The sequence below is a fragment of the Onychostoma macrolepis genome, chromosome 06, assembly GCF_012432095.1.
Source record: "Onychostoma macrolepis isolate SWU-2019 chromosome 06, ASM1243209v1, whole genome shotgun sequence".
In the NCBI taxonomy this organism is placed as follows: Eukaryota; Metazoa; Chordata; class Actinopteri; order Cypriniformes; family Cyprinidae; genus Onychostoma; species Onychostoma macrolepis.
In genome coordinates this window covers 7250741-7264632 of record NC_081160.1, presented here as the reverse complement: position 1 = coordinate 7264632, position 13892 = coordinate 7250741, and the positions used below count along the sequence as shown (strand labels likewise).

At 37.6% G+C, this 13892-nt stretch overlaps 2 protein-coding genes across 4 annotated transcripts in view; one reads left to right on the top strand and one right to left on the bottom strand.

Moving 5' to 3' along the window:
• The window catches only part of kalrnb (kalirin RhoGEF kinase b), an 85668-nt gene extending 82147 nt beyond the window's left edge, over window positions 1–3521 (bottom strand). The window contains exon 1 of one of the 3 annotated variants that reach the window (XM_058778222.1): window positions 3470–3521. In XM_058778222.1, the coding sequence (XP_058634205.1) occupies window positions 3470–3506 (37 nt within the window). In that variant the 5' untranslated portion in view covers window positions 3507–3521. Of the gene's footprint in view, window positions 1–1290; window positions 1951–3469 lie in introns of those variants that run through there. The other 2 variants (XM_058778223.1, XM_058778221.1) reach the window with 2 other exon arrangements.
• Window positions 3522–4961: 1440 nt separating this feature from the next.
• On the top strand, window positions 4962–13333 carry ccdc14 (coiled-coil domain containing 14). Its single transcript, XM_058779079.1, is given in 13 exon segments — window positions 4962–5228; window positions 5327–5382; window positions 5464–5533; window positions 5643–5715; window positions 5795–5932; window positions 6181–6387; window positions 6472–6566; window positions 9217–9844; window positions 10354–10492; window positions 10873–10955; window positions 11123–11299; window positions 11667–11805; window positions 12261–13333. Coding segments are annotated over 13 exon segments (2730 nt in total). The 5' UTR covers window positions 4962–5198; the 3' UTR covers window positions 13156–13333.
• Window positions 13334–13892: the final 559 nt, after the last annotated feature.

Here is a 13892-nt window from a genome sequence, read left to right as displayed (position 1 = left end):
ACATAATGCTTTCGCATTAAATGTTTTGTACTTAGTAATTGTTTAACAGTTTAAATGTGATATAATGGCGGATTGCCAGTGTGACAACTTCTCATATAATTTGACCCGCTACTAGAGCATGCTGTTATAAATGTGGGTCAATATGGGTTAAATTAACTGTATCTTTTTACCTGTGCAACAATGATGGAAATGCTCAAAAGCAAGACTTTAAGGCATGCATAAGCCTATATTAACAGGGGTGTAAAATGACAACTAGCCTTAAACACTTATCCATATACAGTAGAAGACCATGTTCAGCCATCTCTGTTCATATGATAATTATATAAAGTTTACAAGTGTGCAGACACTAATATGTATAATACAGTGTATGATCTTTACATGTAAACAAACACCATCGCACGCCATATCATGCATAGATGCATGATCACACATTCCAACACAGAAGCACACAGAGCATTACATAGGGAACATACAGACAGATGTGCATTATTGGCTTATGTTACCAGAAGTGGGTCAGTTTTAAGGGTCATAGCTCATGCACTGGTGAATCTCTAGTACATAAAAGTGAATAAAATCACTGAACCACAGATGGTGGAGGTGTCAGGGTGGACATGAGCAGGGGCTTGGCTGGATGCAGAAGAGTAGATGCCCTTCTTGCATCTCTCCACGCTGCCTATTCTCATATTTAAAAGCTTTTCTGTTTCTCGTGAAAAAAAGAAGAAGAAGAAGTACAGCACTAAGACTATCTGCTGTTTGTTTGAATCAACAGGCTTCAGAAACATGAATCAATGTCACGACCGACAAAAGGCTGAGCCACTCCCGCGCCCGCCGCGCCGTGCCGCGCAGCGCGATCCCCGGCGCGTCCAGAGGTGATAGTAACGTAATTAGAGAATGTGTTGAAGGTGTGAGAAAAAGTGACAGGTGAGGTAGCATCCTATTTACAGGGGGGTTCCTTGCTCTTGTGCACAATGAGCCAGACATACAATGTAAGGGCGTTGAACGTGCCACAGCACGTATGAACATCACACACAGGCTTTTCAGGAATATGGCAGTTTTATCACACATATGCATCACAGGCTCGATGTATGCAATAGCCTATATGTGAAGGGTGTGCGATGCACATCCAGACCGCTAAATTATGCCATTCGGACATAATGGAACACATCTGACAGCTTCTAATGCTCTTTAACTCTGTAATGCAACCTCTAAGTGTGTGTGCGGATGGATGCACCTAGTGAGTAAAATAAACTCATTGACATCCAATGTAACAAAAGCATATAATAAGACTACCTGTTTTGAAAAACGGCTCCGTATCTGGATCGTTCGGTCCTTCCTCAGCCGCCTCGGCAGAATTCATCATTGCAGGGTACGTTTCCACGGATGATGGTTATGATGATGGTCGGATTTTACACCTACGGATCTTTGTAATCTATGTGTGAAGAACACTAGAGCGCGTGGCCGTCTCCATTGGTGAACGCTTGTAGTAGTGAATGATGATGATGATGATGATGATGCCCGAGGTTCTGCGCTCAGCGATACTGTATCCAGCGCTCCTCGGGGCGCTATTGTTTAAAGCCTACCCGCCTCTGCAAGACAACGGCTGGGGGAACCCCAACAGAGAGAGCCGTAAAAAAACGCGTATGCAATGATAATGCAGGTCTCTTAAAATCCCTTATTCATCCGTTCCTCCTTCACCCGTGGTATATTCCTCCATCCGTTCGATGTCTCGCACAACCCAGTGGATATAATGGCAGCGCTCCCCTACACTGACCGAGCGAACCGCAAACTGCCTCCCACGATATGCTCCAGCCTCCCACTATTACAGATGAAACAATGCAGCTAATGCAACGACTGTTACAGAGGTATATACAATCGTTCTAGCGCGAAAGGGGTTCTTTATTGTGGTGCAGCGTGGAGAACTGGACCAATCTGTCCTCCTGATGCGCTCAAGCGCTTCCTAATAATGGGGTGTGTGTATTTTTCAAGAGGCCGGAGAACCCAAACCATCACCATACGGTCCTGTTAAAGGGATGCTTACTAATTAGAATCGCGGTCTGTTAGGATGCTTTTATAATTGGAACCCCCTTTAAAACTTATTTGCAGAGTGGTTATTTGTTCACTGAATATCGTTGTTTAAATAAAACGTTGGTCATGTTATTCTTTAAAAATAACATTAGTAGATATTCTGTGAAATTATAATTTTTAAAAATAGATTTAAACAATATCACACAAATAGTGAGAACTTATAGATTTTTTACACTATATAATAGGCTACATTTATTATATAATATGTATTATATTAAGGAATTACATTGCTTAATTTAAAAAAAATAAAAAATAAAAAATTATAAACAATTAATATCGTTCTTTTTTTTAGTCATGAACGAAAATGGTTCCAAAAAAAGAAACCAAAGCTTCATGGTCTGGAGCACATATGAGTGGAGCGGAGCTAGATTTCCCCTCTCGACTCCAAATCCAAGCTCGAAATCCACTCCAGGTGTTCCATTTTCCGCTCTCCGCTGGCTGCTGAGAAACCCTGCTCCGAGTGCTTTGTTTAAAGCGAAAAACGCTCATAAGTGCTGGAGGCAAAACCACACAACTCCACTTAAAATTAGCACAAATAAATAAATAAATAATACTGTAATAAAACACTTCCTAGCTCTCCCCTGCTCCATGCAAACAGAGACATTAGTTCGAGTTGCCTACATTGTTCCTCAAATTAACAGGAAATAACCTGTAGGCCTATAAAAGAGACATTTGAATGATTATTCTTATAAGTAACGTACACATAATATTACTGTATTGTCTCACTGTGTCACTTGTAGGGCCTATCATCGAGTTCTTAGTACAGTCTATAAAAACTTTGTCTGGTTGTAACAATAGGCTATTATTTAGTTTGGTTAGAATGTGCCAGTAGCACTACTGTCCCCCTTACGAATGAGAATGTTTATTTAGAAATCAAAAGTATGCTTGAACGTGGGCACAATTGTGTTGTTTCTGGAAGTTAAATAGCCCTGTCGACTCTAACCAGGAAATTTGGTCTTCCTGTGATTCAGATTTTGCACAGGGTGAATTCAACATCTGCGAAAACAAATGCCGACATACTGAATGATTGTATTACCGCATGACTTGCTGATTTGTAAGATAATATTAAAATGATTAACCGGTCTTCTACATAACTTAAATTCAATGGCAGACACACGCTTTCTTTGAAAGATTGAGACTGTGAGGAAAACGTGCTCGCAGATGGTGAAATACCGCCCTCTTGAGGAAATATATTTTCATAGTGGTTCTTAGAAGGAACGATTCAACAACATATACACATTTATTCACTTTTTTGTTATTCTGTGTGCAAGCAATTCAGTTGAAAGCATGCAGTGTTCTAGTAGCAATACTTTATTTGTCTAATTTTGCTATTATTAAATTAACCTTGATTCTTTGTGTAGGCTAGCTCTTTAATGGCTCTTACACTGAGGCAGGTGATCATCCCTCCAGAAGGATGTCATCAAAACCCATCTGGAAATCATAATTGAGTAGGCAGCGCTGTGAGGATCAAAACGAACAGCTTCACATCACTTTATGTAGATTTACTTAACCTGCTGAGAAAGCAGAACACAAATCTATAGGTCATCAAACATTCATAAGGAAGAATTTATATTCTTAAGAGTATGCATGGGAAAGTTTGTGAGAATGAGATCTTCAGAGCAGTGGTCTAATGAAACCCTCTGCCAGTGAGAGAAGTGCTCGCTATGCTTGATTTAATGGATCTCAAACCCGAAATTTTCACTCCTGTGCATGCAAAGGTGATCCTATTCTTGACTCTGAATTGCAGCTGAATCTGAATAAAACATATACAAGTGAATTCATGATTTACATCAAATCAAATAATAATATATAGAAATGCCATGAACAATGACCCTGTGTGAGCTCTGGTGTATGTTTGCCATTTGAGATGTTCTGTGACCTGTAGCATCTATCTGACAGAGAGAGATTTCTCAGACCCATGTTCTGGATACCTTATATAATATAAACATCTCTAAAATAGCCTATATATAAGTGCATTTTACAGATGTAGTTGTTCAAAGACAGATAGGCCTAACATTATAAACAATCCAATTAAATCCATAAAAACTTTATCCTGATTCATTATTTTTTTTGTCTAATAAATCGGTTTATGGCTAGTTTGTGGTCACCTTTCCCTTCTGAAAGTCTCTATGATTTCTTTCATTTCTTTCACCACAGGAAGGCATATGGTATGGTGAGGGTGTCTAATTTCATCAATTGTGGTAAAGTGTGTTTTGGATGAGAATTTAATGGGATAACGAGAGGAAGAGAACAGACTGAAACCTCATCTACCCATTACCCAGGAGGCAATAAACACCCCAGTCAAAAATAGCGTTCAGGGTTTTTAGCTTTCTTGTTCTCTCACAAGACTGGATGTAATACAGCAGGGTATTCAGCACTCTGCTCTCTGACATGTGCTCAATATTTTCTGATTAACAAATATGGTGGACCACTTATGCTGACCGATTTCATTTCACTAGAATTAAATGAAAACTACATGAGCCTACTTGTGCTAACATATTGACTATTTAAGATACTGAAAATAAAAATAAAATAAGTTATTTAACTTACTGTATGCATGTTTTATTTAAAAAAACAAAAAATAGAAAAAAAAAGGAGGTTAATTCTAGAACTGACACGCGGGAATATCATTTTACAGAACCGCGAAATATCAGATAGACTGATTATTCTGCCATTCCATCTCCATAGAAACACCTTTTTGGCGTCTGAAGCCGTAATGGGCGTTGGCTAAGCCTGAGGAATCTGAGTGGCTAGTGCTCATTTGATTGACAAAGGCCGAGACCAATAGATGACAGGTTTGAATTTTTTCCCCCGTAATCCACCAATGAAATCCACTGATTAAAACTGACTGTTTTCCTATTTGTCCACGGCACTCCGCTTCCGTTTTGAACGCAAACTGAACTACTGGTGGTGATTGTTACAGAAGCGGTTTGTTTTGCTTTTCATTCCTTAGTTTTTAGATGAGTGCAGTTTGTTTTGACATTTGGTCTTTACGGTTTTGAAGTTAATTCACGTAATAAACACAAGCAATGGCAAACCATTATTAGACCTATACGGTCATGATGAATAAATATTTGCTGCTTGGTTGGTGAATTTTGCAGACTTAATCAAATATGGCAAGACAGGGAGTATCAAGATCAAAGGTAGTGGTTGCAAGCTATTATATATCTTTTATTAATATATATTATATAAGTTATTGTACATGGTTTTGTTTTATCACTAAGCAAATTATGTATTGCAGGTGATCTCATCAGGCAGACTGACAGCCTCTGGACGTGGACAGATGCACAAGAAAAGGTAACAAACTGTATGAATTTAGACGCTTCTAAATATTTGAAACAAACATTTAACATACAGTAATGGTGTCGACTGGTTTAGGGTTGCTGGGAGATGTGTTCCTCCTCTTGAACCAGCATATTCTCTTTATTCTACAGACTCTGAAGATCAGGTAAAGCAGCCACATACTAGAAGTAGTGTATAAACTGAACAGAACTGAAAATCGGTATAATACATTTTAAGCTTCTGTGACATTCTTTCACATTGAACATTGCATCCAGGTGACAACGATGCACAAGGGACTCGACCGATGTGCTGCTTTACTCAATGGGATACTTCAAGCTGAACAAGCAGGTATTGTATTTACAAAATCCATACATTTTCTATGTTTAGCATTTGAGTAGTGATGAGATCAATAATCTTCACACAACAGAATCAAAGCCCAAACCACAGGGAACAAAAACCTGCACCTTCAAATCCAAACCCAAAAATTTGTCAAGAAAAATGGAAATTGACAAGAAAAGGCATGGGAAGAAGACAAACACAGCTATACATGCAAACAAAAAGCCAGGTAATGTCCTCAAATATTTTTTACCCTTTTCATCTTACCAAAACAAGTTCTACAAGAACTTATAAAAATTTTTTTTAAATGTGACGCATTTGTCAGTCTTCCTATTTCATTTCCATCCTTTGATGTAAAATCCCTAGTACAATTTGTGTGAATGCCACTGTAGAAACAGGTGATTATTTTTAGTTAAAGTCATTTTCAGAAGCACATGTACTTCAAGGTCACAACATATTGTTTTTCTCTTCCTGTAGCTCCAGTGCAGAAGACAGTTCCATCTGCCAGTTGTCACCTGAGTTCAGCAGGGCGTCGTGATCAGAACCCTGGCATCAGATGGGCACAAGTGTCACAGGATTGTCCTTCAGGACTGACCCCTGTAACGCAAGCAGAACATGAACAGCAAAACTCACTTCCACTGGCCTACTCTCAGCCTGCTGCTAGCTGTAATATTCCATCTTCGGGTAATACACAGAATAATGACTCTAACGTAGTACATATAATTAGTAAATGAAAATGTAATTTATGTTTCCTCTCTCTGTTTGCAGGTCAGGTTCACAAATCCACTGTATTTAACTGTCGGCTGACTACATCCACACCTGCACTGAGCCCTCGGAGACCTGGATCAGCTCACAGTGAACCTGTATGTTTACTGCACTATAATCCACTATGCAAACAATGAGAGCTGTTGTATATGTATATGTATATGTGTGTGTGTGTGTGTGTGTGTGTGTATATATATATATATATATATATATATATATATATATATATATATATATATATATATATATATATATATATATATATATATATATATATATATATATATATATATATAGGTGCTGGTCATATAATTAGAATATCATCAAAAGTTGATTTATTTCACTAATTCCATTCAAAAAGTGAAACTTGTATATTATATTCATTCATTACACACAGACTAATATATTTCAAATGTTTATTTCTTTTAATTTTGATGATTAGAGCTTACAGCTCATGAAAGTCAAAAATCAGTATCTCAAAATATTAGAATATTTACATTTGAGTTTCAATAAATGACCATCCCTACAGTATAAATTCTGGGTATCTCTTGTTCTTTGAAACCACAATAATGGGGAAGACTGCTGATTTGGCAATGATCCAGAAGACGAACATTGACACCCTCCACAAAGAGGGTAAGTCACAGAAGGTCATTACTGAAAGGTGTGGCTGTTTACAGAGTGCTGTATCAAAGCATATTAAATGCAAAGTTGACTGGAAGGAAGAATTTGGGTAGGAAAAGGTGCACAAGCAACAGGGATGACCGCAAGCTTGAGAATACAGTCAAGCAAAGCCGATTCAAACACTTGGGAGAGCTTCACAAGGAGAGAACTGAAGCTGGAGTCAGTGCATCAAGAGTCACCACGCTCAGACGCCTTCAGGAAAAGGGCTACCAAGCCACTTCTGAACCAGAGACAACGCCAGAAGCATCTTACCTGGGCTGTGGAGAAAAGAACTGGACTGTTGCTCAGTGGTCCAAAGTCCTCTTTTCAGATGAAAGTAAATTTTACATTTCATTTGGAAATCATGGTCCCAGAGTCTGAAGGAAGAGTGGAGAGGCACAGAATCCATGTTGCTTGAAGTCCAGTGTGAAGTTTCCACAGTCAGTGATGATTTGGGCTGCCATGTCATCTGCTGGTGTTGGTCCACTGTGTTTTCTGATGTTCACAGTCAACGCAGCCATCTACCAGGAAATTTTAGAGCACTTCATGCTTCCTTCTGTTGACAAGCTTTATGGAGATGCTGATTTCATTTTCCAGCAGGACTTGGCACCTGCCCACACTGCCAAAGGTGCCAAAAGCTGGTTCAATGACCATAGTGTTACCGTGCTTGATTGGCCAGCAAACTCGCCTGACCTGAACCCCATAGAGAATCTATGGGGTATTGTCAAGAGGAAGATGAGAGACACCAGACCCAACAATGCAGATGAGCTGAAGGCCACTATCAGAGCAACCTGGGCTCTCATAACACCTGAGCAGTGCCACAGACTGATCGACTCCATGCCACGCCGCATTGCTGCAGTAATTCAGGCAAAAGGAGCCCCAACTAAGTATTGAGTGCTGTACATGCTCATACTTTTCATTTTCATACTTTTCAGTTGGCCAAGATTTCTAAAAATCCTTTCTTTGTATTGGTCTTAAGTAATATTCTAATATTTTGAGATATTGATTTTTGACTTTCATGAGCTGTAAGCTCTAATCATCAAAATTAAAAGAAATAAACATTTAATATATATCAGTCTGTGTGTAATGAATGAATATAATATACAAGTTTCACTTTTTGAATGGAATTAGTGAAATAAATCAACTTTTTGATGATATTCTAATTATATGACCAGCACCTGTATATATATATAAATTAATGACAAAATCTATCCCCACAGAATTTCTCACAGATAACATTTGCATAGTCTACACTAACTTTCTGGCCTATGTACTGTTCATATGTGTCAGACTTACAATGCCATTCTATTTTTTTCCCAAATAAGTCTCTTTAATGCTCACCAAGGCTGCATTTTCTAAAAAAAAAAAAAAAAAAAACAGTAATACTGGGAAATATTATTATTATTATTATAATTCAAAATAATATAATGTTTTCTATTTTAATATATTTTATTCCTGTGATAGAAAAGCTGAATTTTTAACGGCAGGTTCTCCAGTCTTCAGTGTTGCATGATCCTTCAGAAACTATACAAATAACACTTAATTAATTAAAGATTAAAATAATTTAAGATAAAGAAATGTAACAATATGCTAATTTGGTGTTCAAGAAACATTTTGTATTATCAGTGTTCAACCATGAAACAGCCGTGATACATTTCAAGAATTAAATTCTCTGATGATTAGAAAATTCAAAAAAGCAGCGTTTAATTGAAATAGTAATATTTTGTAATAATGTGAAAGTCTTTACTTTCATGTTTTATTAATTGAATTCATACTTGCTGGGTAAAAGTATTAATCTTAAAGCATTAAACTTGACCTCAAACTTTTGAATGGTCCTGGTAACTTTCTTGGGACAGATTATTCCTCATTATTGAATACACATGCTGTATGTGTAAAATTGTTTAATTTACCTAATTGTACTGTATTAGCACTTTAATCGATGGTTCTAATAATATAGGTGCTTTTCCTCTCTCACTCTGTGTTTTCCTGTTTGTTTCCTGTATTTGATTTATTTATTTATTTTACACTGACACTTTTTAACTCCCTACTTGTCTTAACTCTCATTTTTTGTCTTTCCCTGTTGTTCAGTGTTCTTCAAAGTGTGTGCTGAGCAGTGGTATCTCATCTGGGGAGTTTGATCAGTTGAGGGCCATGAGTGCTGCCACCTCATCCTGCCCTCATGGGTGTGCTTCTTTCTCCATGCCTCCTGCAGTCCAACAGCAGTCTCCAGTTCCTGTATCTCCTGTACAGAATGGATCCTGCACTCCAGTAGGGCATGGGTTACCTGTAATCACTGGCCCAATCTGCAGTGTTCATCATCAGATGGGATCTGTAGAGCCAAGTGCCCCTTTGGCATCATCCACTGGATCCTCAACCTGTCCCTCATCTACAGTGCTAACAACACAGTTGCCCAACCAGCCCCAGGTCAGCCAGCCTCAACCTGATCCAAATAGACCAGTACTTATTATTTGCAATGACCAGGAGCAGGAGATCTGTTCTAAAGAAAGTTCAAAAGAGGGTGATACTAACGGAGAGGATGACAAAAAAGATGGGATGGACACTACACCTGTCAGAGACATCAGCTGTGAGACCAGCCATGAGAAATTAACAGTTCTAAGTCACAATGCCAAACCCACCAGTCCAGAGAAAACCGCACAGAAAGTGCTGACTGTTAAATATCTGCTGGGAGAGCTGAAGACTTTAGTTGCTAATCAGGGTGAGCATATTTGATTACATTTCTTTTCTTTTCCTTCCTTTGACTTTCCATCTATCTTTAATACTTTCATATCATATTCCATTTAGCAAATCTCAAAACCCTTAAAGGGATAGTTCACCCAAAAATGATTATTCTGTTATCTACTGTACATACACTTTTTTTATTCCAAAACTGTATACAGGGCAAAAACAATGAGACATTTGTTGAACATAACTTTTAAAATTTCTCTTGTTCCCTGTATGTTGTTGTTGTCTGGCTCTTATTACAGGGATGCCTTCTATACTTCCCTTCTGTCCTGATCTCTAGATCTGATTAATGAAAGCTGATACCCAATTTCAAATTTGAGATGGTTATCTAATTCACTTTCTGTAACATAATGAAATTTTGGACCGTCAGAGTATCAGATCACCCAAGGATTGAGTTGCTGGTTTTGCAGATTCTAGAAACTTGGCCGATAAGCAGAGTGTGTGTTAGTTTCACATGGTATTATTGTTCATTCTTTCATGCAGACAGTGACGCTGTGCGGCTGATCTCTGAGGTGGAGCAGAGCATCTCACTGCTTCCTGTCATGGTGGGCAGCACTAACATCCAGGCTGAGATCGCACTCGTCCTACAGCCACTCAGGAGTGAGAATGTACAGCTGCGAAGGTCAGCGACTTGAAGAGTGTATAGAATACTAACAACAACTACTGCAAAATACAATATAATAGAGCATAAAACTGTAGTTAAATAAATTACATGATATGCCAATTAATCTAAAATAAACACTAATCAGATTTATCAGTATGTGTTGAGAAAAGCTTCCAAATCAAGTTAATTTAGAGTCTTTACTGTGGCAAAAAAAGCATTGAATAGCATACAAAAAGTGACCTTAGAAGTCAATATATTGTTTCTTTTATTTGCCTGGCATTGAACATAAGCTTGATTATGCAGATTAATTATGTTAAGTTTTCATCATGTTATTTTTATCTTAATAAATCACACTTCAATTGACAAGTCTAATTTGTATTAATTTGCATGACTCCCAGGCGTTTGCGAATACTCAATCAGCAGCTATTAGAGAAAGAGAGAGCAGAACGGCGGAACAGGCCGGAGGCCTGTGACATGGAGGGTGAGTGGCTTCATGCTGTCTATAAAGGGCTTGATTTAGAAACGAATAAATCGATGAAAGAGTAAATGTACAAATATGTGTATGTTCTTAGAATTTAGTCTTTATTTTCTAGCCAAGTGGATGTATGAAAACAACATTTGTGTTTGTTTGGCATGGTTGTTTTACAGTGGTTGCATTGCAGTCTCTGAACCTCACTCTACAAACTCAGTTAAATGAGAGCCGTAGAGAACTCGATGATCTGCAACAGGAGAACATGAGACTACAGAAAGCCATGGAGGACAAAGACAGTGACCTGAAGCAGCACAAAGACTTGTATGAGTTAGAGAACAGCCGGCTAAGACTGGGTAAGAGTATTCTTTTAGACTGTTGTTTTTTAGCTTTAAATCACGTTTCAGTCAGTATTTGTTATATTATATTGTTAATTTGGTTTTATTCATAGTTTTCTTAAATTATAGTATAGTAACTATGTTAACCGTCTAGCATTTTTATATTATCCTATTCTTTCTAAAAAAATAAACTTATAATCGATTTTATAATCACTATATTGATATTATATTAACAGGTATGACTGCATTATAACATTTGTTGCACATTCCAAGATATCTTTATTTCACTAATGTTAAAAAAACATGACTGCTTTTAAATTTACATACATATTTTAAGCCTTTTTCTATATGCTGTGAGTAATAGTCATGTTACTTACCCCTACAGAGGTGAGTGAGGCATTAGCTGAAATGCAGAGTTGCCAAAGTAAACTTGGAAAGTATGAGATTGAGAAGATGGACCTGACTTTGAGCCTTCAGCAGAGGGAGGCAGAGATCAGCAGACTGCAGGAAGTCATCAGGTAACTATCTAAACCGATAGGTTAGGGATGTTCCCATAGAGTCATGGAGAGCAGTGAAAAAATCATTCTACATGCAAATAAACATATAATTGTTTATAGTTAAGATGATCAACTATTAAAAGGGAGGAGAAAGTGCTTCTGTTTTGTTTTTTGTTGTTGACGTTAAAGGCTGTGTATCCTGTCAAAATCTATTTTGACGAACATTCATCTGTCACTTGATTAAAAAAAAAAGCCAAAGTAGACATATTAATATGGACAGGTTGCATGACAAGCCCTCCTTTTTGTGTGTGGACTGTAGAATAAGCAATTTTGATACTGTACTTTGTGCCACTTGATGTAATTTAAATTCTGGCTTGAGTGCCACTCATCTAAACTACAATTAAATTACACTTTCAAATGTAATTTAGAGAATGTAGCATATAACAGAATATGTAGATCAAATGCTGTTTTATTTCATGCACACAGAAATCTGCAGATAAGTCATACAAAAGACACCAGCAAATATTCTCATCAGCTGGACTTCGTCAACCAAACTCTCAGCTTACCAAGAGTGTTCTGGAATTGCATGAAAATGCACAGAGGGAGACCGCCTTGTCAGACAAACTTTCAAACTCTGTGAAGACCTACCTTCAGACCCTGGAGGGCATCGAACAGGCATCTCCTCCCCGCCGAGTTTACTGTAGGTCCCAGACATTACAACCTGCCTCTCCTGGTCAGACTGATGGTGGAAAAGATAACTTTGTGCCAGTCTGCTCTCCATATATACGTAAACCAACCCTGGAAACCATAGCTGAGAATGTGGCTCAGTTAGAGGAGCAGAAACGAACGTTTGCCCCTTTAAGAGAGACTCCAGTGGTGCAGCTTGCCTCAGGAGTTGCTCACAGTAATCCACTCACTCAGTGTAATGAGCTGATAACATCCAAGAATCAAAGGGAAGATGTGGATGCTCATGTAAGCCTGAAATATATGGGCCGTGCTTTTGAAAAGCTGGACATCTCAGATGGGCTTCACGTTCAGGATGTGAAGAATGATGGCCGAGATTACATTTCAGATCATCACGGCATGGCCTTACATTTAAATCAGAAAAATAAGGGCCTGAACAGTCAGCTGGTGCAATCCCAACATGCCCGTCAATGCCTAAGGATGGGTGTTCAGTCAGCATCCACTGGACGCCCTTCAGTGACGGAGAACACCTTTTCCTCTTGTGATATTAAATCTTTAACCTCTGATTGGAGCATAAACTCCTGGTCCACGTTTAATACACAGGATGAGCAGAATTTCAGGGATGGGCTTGCAGCACTAGATGCCAGCATAGAAAGTCTGCAGAAGACCCTGAGAGTTGATCTAAAGAAATAATTCTGTATGACAATGTTTGTATTGTGTTTTTAATTTATTATATGTAATTAGTGGATGTTTTTAAGTGTCTCTAATTTTTTTTAATTAAATTATTATGTGAAATATCAAAGAATATCACACGTCTCAGTGATTTGTTTTTTTTGTTTGTTTTTTTCTTTGGTCCTAAGCTTGCTAGGATGCAGACATGTATAATAGAGAATCAACAGAAATTTTCCATGTTAAATCCATACAGGGCACAGATACAATGAAATTTTAACATTATACATTCACAAAGCTGATATTAAACTTTTCATTTATTGGGTTTGAATAATTTTGCATATGAATGTAAGTGTTCAACTTCCTTTTTGTTCTTCCAAGCATTGTTTTTATTTTCTTGCTTTTATTATTAGGAACTCCTGAACTTCTAGAAATCTATTGAAAGGTTTATTCAATCCATAAAGTCCTCCAAGGCCATGTTAGGAAATTCATCAGTAACTGAAACTCACATGGTGCTGTTATGGTATGGTACCAAGAGACAAGAAGAGAAAGATGTTATTTGATTTTATTAACCAAAAGCACACTGATGTAATGTTTCGAAAACGGAACAGTTTTATTATTATTATTATTATTATTTTTATAAATAAAAGGTCTTTCTTTTTTGTAAATGTTAAAGTAGAGAGAGAGAGAGAGAGTCTTTGATAAGCTTAATAGTAAACTAGTTAAGAAACTATCTTCGATCATCAGTGTGTATCTCATTG